The sequence below is a fragment of the Ctenocephalides felis genome, unplaced genomic scaffold (genome assembly GCF_003426905.1).
Source record: "Ctenocephalides felis isolate EL2017-DRISC unplaced genomic scaffold, ASM342690v1 CF-g0.4_SCAFFOLD_01886, whole genome shotgun sequence".
Lineage (NCBI taxonomy): Eukaryota > Metazoa > Arthropoda > Insecta > Siphonaptera > Pulicidae > Ctenocephalides > Ctenocephalides felis.
Genome location: NW_020538040.1, coordinates 130588651 through 130594650, shown reverse-complemented (window position 1 = coordinate 130594650; position 6000 = coordinate 130588651). Strand labels below are relative to the sequence as shown.

General features: G+C 29.8%; 1 protein-coding gene across 1 annotated transcript; it reads left to right on the top strand.

Annotated features, from left to right (window-relative positions):
* Nucleotides 1–488: 488 nt before the first annotated feature.
* Nucleotides 489–3648, top strand: LOC113376898 (pleiotropic regulator 1). Its single transcript, XM_026616988.1, has 8 exons — nt 489–677; nt 1070–1209; nt 1921–2125; nt 2186–2399; nt 2485–2629; nt 2712–2880; nt 3018–3219; nt 3394–3648. The coding sequence occupies exons 1-8, from the start codon at nt 562–564 to the stop codon at nt 3583–3585; spliced, it is 1383 nt and encodes a 460-aa protein (XP_026472773.1). The 5' UTR covers nt 489–561; the 3' UTR covers nt 3586–3648.
* The last annotated feature ends 2352 nt before the right edge of the window (nt 3649–6000 follow it).

Below are 6000 nucleotides of genomic sequence, written 5' to 3'. Positions count from 1 at the left end.
AAATGTTAGGGGTAGACAACCCTTGGTAAAAATAAATAGTATTTTGAAAAGAAAAGATTTGTATGTATTTTTCAAATCCACATTACAAAAATTAAAATTAAAAAACTGCCAAAAGTCCTAATCTAAAAACTATCGTGGAAGAAAATTAGATTAATACAACTTTTCTTCAATAAATCGAATAGAAATTTGGAATAAATAGAGACATCTATTTATTCTATAAATAGGTAATCTATCAAGTATTAACACCATTAGCATAGAACATCCACTATAAATTTATGTAGTTTAGAAAACACAAATACTTATTTAGTTATCAAATAAAAGGGTTTCAATACTTTATTTTAAATTAGAGTAATAATAAATTCGATTTTGAAAGCGCCATCATGGCGCCATCTATATATTTCAATTAGAAACTGAACGATGCACTTGTCCATCCAATCCATTTACTTATCTATGTCTTGTTGTCAGTATGAAAACAATTTTGACAAAAAATGTGATAAAATAACTTGTCTTTACAGTATGAGCTTTATATTTTCATTTAATCGATCATAATAAATAAACAAAATGTTGGAAGACGTTCAAAAACATTCAGTGCACACATTGGTGTTCAGATCTTTAAAAAGATCTCACGACTTGTTCATGTCTAACCAGTTCTCATTGATACCTATTGACGAAAAATCGTAGGTTATCTTATTTATTCATTATATTTTAATTTATTAAAATGTTTCTCGAATAGTTTTAAGTTCGTTGCATAGTTAGTGCAATTTATTTTGATATAAATTTAAGTTGAGGTCAAGTTTTAATCCCGAATTAATTCGTCACAGAAATTTCTTTTTGGGCAGTTATATTCATGAAGAAAATATGTTTTAGTATATGTACTCACACCTCAGTATTTTTTCATTTATTGGAATCTTGTGACTATTGTAAACATTTATGATAATGTGTAATTATGTATATAAATACACACAGATTTACTTTTTTGTCATTAGAAAATTATCAAAACTCTTTCTTTCATTTATTACTAGTTTCTGATTCAAGATACCGTTTAATACTTCTTCTGTCCTTATTTCAGTTTAAGGATCAAAAAAGCAGTAAAGGCTAGAGATTCTTATATTCAAGTGTTTGATAAAGTTAAAGCTGCGCAGGCCTTGAAAGAACAACAAAAAGCACAAAATGGCAACAAGAGTCCACCCCATACAGGAAACAATCAAGGTAATTATTGGCATAAATTTTCTGAACCAGACTTATGTGAGGTCTTGCATCTTCTTCATGCAGGACTATACCTTGTTTGTGATCAATTCTGACCTTTTTTATTGAAGTATATCATTCAGTTCATTCAGTTAGTCCAACCATACATTGAGTTTTGAGATAAATTTCAGATTTTTTTAGTGGTCATGAACTGTTAAATTTGATAAATTTTAATTCAATGGGATCTCAAGTATAGTTATTCGCCGGTTTGCATCAACTAATGCCTTTCTCACATCTTTATCAGCTTCAACCGCACTTCTTGGACGTGGTGCATCTTGGATATCAAAATACCAAAAATGAAATTTAGTAAAACAATTTTGCCACTGTCTCACTATCAACATATCATTTCCGTACACATTGGTCAATTTCATTTTAACTTAAACAGAATTTTTACTGTTTTCTATAGCAAAAGAGTAAAACATGTCGAAAATGCTGCTTAATTCTTTCTGTATTCAAAGTGGCACCTTTCAAAAACTACTGCATGTAATTGATTAGAATTTTTTACACACAAGCCTTAAAATATAAGTTTTCAAATCATGTAAAAATTATAGGGTTTAAGTGTGTTGTTAGGTTCAAAAAAATATATTTAAATTCTGGTGGTAAAAAAACGATGTGACTTTCTGAACAACCTTATAGTAAATAAATATATAAAATGATCATTTGTTACTTTTTTAGATGACACAGCAGATACTGCTACTGCTTCTAGTGCAATGGTGCCATACAATAATCCAAGTACTGCATTAATTGAAACAAACCAGTCTTATAAACAATCAAATAATACAATAGTGACTCCTGTTAAAAAACCTGCAATGCCGAAACCTAAGTGGCATCCACCATGGAAATTAGCTCGGGTGATTTCAGGGCATCTTGGATGGGTCAGGTATGTAAATTGATTATAAGCCAACTGAACAAAATTTGATTTGAATTCTTATTTTTGCAGGTGTGTGGCTGTTGAACCTGGTAATGAATGGTTTGCAACTGGCTCAGCCGACAGGGTAATTAAAATTTGGGACTTGGCCAGTGGCAAACTGCGTTTATCACTTACTGGCCATGTGAGTACAGTGAGAGGTCTTGCTTTGAGTACCAGACATCCGTATTTGTTCAGTTGTGGAGAGGATAGGCAAGTTAAATGTTGGGATTTGGAGTATAACAAGGTAGAATAAATATTATAGAACATATGTACTAAAGACATTAGTTTTACAGTTACAACTAACATTAAATATATTGTTCTTATCTCAGGTAATAAGGCATTACCATGGTCACTTGTCTGCTGTGTATACATTAGCATTGCATCCTACTTTAGATGTTTTAGTAACAGCCGGACGAGATTCAACCGCTAGAGTTTGGGATATGAGAACCAAAGCTAACATACACACTTTCACAGGTAAAGCATTTTTTTTCAAGCTTCATATTTTTGTTATCATATTTTTGTTATCAACAAAATCCACTTACCTTTATATTTCCAGGTCATACGAACACGATTGCATCTGTGATATGTCAGAATGCTGAACCTCAAATTATAACTGGTAGTCATGATGCAACGATTAGATTATGGGATTTGGCTGCAGGAAATTCTATTTGCACATTGACGAACCACAAAAAGAGCATCAGAAGTCTTGTTTTTCATCCTAGATTGTAAGTAGAATTATATGAAATAACATTTATTGTCCAAATAATTTACATTAAAGAAAACTATGTATATTCATACATGAATTCAACTAAATATTATATATCATTAGATGTAAATCAATAATTTTGATCTTGTTTTCCAGATATATGTTTGCATCAGCCTCACCAGATAATATAAAAGAATGGCGTTGCCCTGATGGCAAATTTGTGCAGAACCTAAGTGGACATTCATCTATTATTAATTGTATGGCTGTTAATGAAGATGGTGTACTTGTATCTGGTGGTGATAATGGTACTGTACATTTCTGGGATTGGAAAACTGGATATAATTTCCAGAGACTGCAGGTAAAACATTAACTAAAGTTAGAATTCTTAATAATTTGCATCATAGTGCTCCGCAAAAGTACATAAGGCTTAGAAATGTTGAGGTATTATTGAAATTTGATTATAAAAAGGTTTAGCAATTTATTAAGATCTTAGATAAGAATGGTTTGTACATGTGTTTTTTCTTCCCACCAGTCTGCTGTACAACCAGGTTCAATGGAAAATGAAGCAGGTGTATTTTCTATGACATTTGACCTATCTGGTTCAAGGTTGATAACGACAGAAGCTGACAAAACAATTAAAATCTACAAAGAAGATGATACTGCAACTGAAGATAGTCATCCGGTTATTTGGAAACCTGAAGTACTCAAACGCAAAAAATACTAATTTATTATAAGAAAATTGTTTGTATGTTAAGTAATGTGTATATGAGTACCTTTTTATATTTCTGATGTATGATAGGTGAATAAAATGAATTTGAGTTTGTATAGTTTGGATTTTATGGCCATCATAGAAATACCCTTTTGATGACAGAGATAAATTTATATAGAATGATAAATAATAACATACATAAATTGTACATTTATCTTTCGCATAGGCAAACAAGAAAATAACAATAACAGGGATTATTTTTAAATTTAGGCATAAGTAACAATAAACAATAAAAAATGTCTTTATACCCTAGTTAATGCACCAAATTCTTGTTCAATTAAGAGATTCAAATTTAACTTCCTTATTCAAGTAACAAATAGTTGTACACAAATGAATATAACACAAGAGTTTTGGAGAACAATTTGCAATTTAATTGTTTAAATTACACATTTGGTTTCAAACCGCTTTTAATTTATTGGATAAATGATGCCAAAGTAGAATAGAAATGTTTTCAGGTAGAATTCTGACCGCCAAAAATTAGTGAATTAGTTATTGAATAACATCTTCATAACAGATGAGATTTTAACAAAAACTTCTTTATACCTTTTACAAACTTGGAATGTTAAATTTTAAAACTATAGCCCACATTTTTCATGAATAGCGTCACACAATTTGTGTGTAACTGAACTTTATATTACTTATTATTAGCACAACTAAAATTTGTAATGCATGACATAAGCACGTGGTAATTTCAGAATAATAATCAATCAATTTATTATTTACTTTCAATCCATTTAAACTTACTATTATAGCAGGAAATAAAAAAATTGTTAACTTACGTCAGTTTTATTTGATATGCACGCACTTAAAATATTACATTTTCCGCAATCTCCTTCACCAATAATTCTAACCCCATACATATGAAATTCAAGAAATATTTGCAATAAAAACACGTGGTGTATGGCATCGTGCCTTGGCAAAATACTGAAACTTTTCGTAACGTATTTTAAAAGTTTTATATTTTTCTTATATTTAATTTTTTCTTTCAATTTTTAAAAACATTTGCTAATTTGATTTTTTTTAAGAAACTTGAAAAAGAAGACTTTTTGATAAATTTGAAATTTTTCGAAAATTTTGATATTTTTTAGGCGATCTCGGCACGGAACTCATAAAAATGTAAACAAAATTTGTACTTATAACAAAAATATCCGATGAAAATTAAATTTGATATGTACATGTCTAATGATCATTTTTGACCGTCAACGTTTTTTTTATTGGATCTCCGAAACCGCTGGACCTGCCTCACTTCATTCCATCTACTGATTGTTGAATCATTCATATCGGACTTCCGTTCTCTCAAAAACTGAAATACAATTTTTTGCACTTTTTACCCATATCTTCGAAACAGCTAGAAACATAGATATATAATTAAGTATAAGACAGGCTAGACCTGTTTTTTCCAAAAATTAATCAGCACCTCTCTCCATTAATAGGAATCGAGTGTTTTTTAAATTATTCAAATCGGTTGATCCATGCTCTCGAAATCGTCGACGCAAAATTGTATCCGCACACACAAATATCATTTTTTTCTGAAATATGCCAAAATATTGAGAAACCCTTGAAACTTGAAGATATACCCAAATTTTCATTTTCTATTTCTTCTGATTACTATACTTACCCTACGGGAGGTTAATAACTAGAAGTGCGAGTATCACAATACAATAAATTGCAGATTTTCTATTTTCCGATAAATGTTCAAAGTTTTAGCGTACTACTACAATTGCTAAAAGAAACAATTTTCGAGATAAATGAACATGGAATGAACCTTACTATTCTTATGGCAACATATAACAAATATAATATAATTATTAATTTATAGAGGTATATTATAAGATCTGTAATTAACAATAAGAAAATTATAGAATGCTAAATATATAGTTACTTAGTGCTCGCGTACTAAAAAATGTCTTTCTTCATAAATTCATCTGGAAAATGTTGGTTTCGATATGTTCCAAATAAGAATAGAAGAATATAGTCAGAGCGTCTTTTATTTCGAAGTATGGAAATAATTTATAAAACTCAAAATTCTTCCAATCCTCTTATTATTAGTAAAATAATAATTCTTGTTAATAAATTTAATTTATTTTTTAAATAATATTATCTATAGCATTATGTAAAAAAAATGTTTTATGTCATGGTTAAAGATTAATACAGTGGTAATCCGACTTACGGTAGCGACCTCACGTCACATACGACTGTTTCGAGATACGAGCCGCCAAAGAAGCGATTCATTGCTTCGACATACAAGCAAACTCCAGATAAGAGCTTTGAGCAAGTAAGTTTTTTCGAAAATGTTAATGAAAAAATGAAAGTATGAAAAATTTCTTCAGTTGTAAGAATGTCACTCTTCAGTTGTACTCATATCACATA

Bases quoted from the DNA above. Each gene is read 5' to 3' on its own strand.
- LOC113376898 (XM_026616988.1), top strand. From the start codon at position 562: ATGTTGGAAGACGTTCAAAAACATTCAGTGCACACATTGGTGTTCAGA. The intron at 678-1,069 runs GTAGGTTATCTT...TCCTTATTTCAG, and splicing joins ATACCTATTGACGAAAAATC to TTTAAGGATCAAAAAAGCAG. The intron at 3,220-3,393 runs GTAAAACATTAA...TCTTCCCACCAG, and splicing joins ATAATTTCCAGAGACTGCAG to TCTGCTGTACAACCAGGTTC.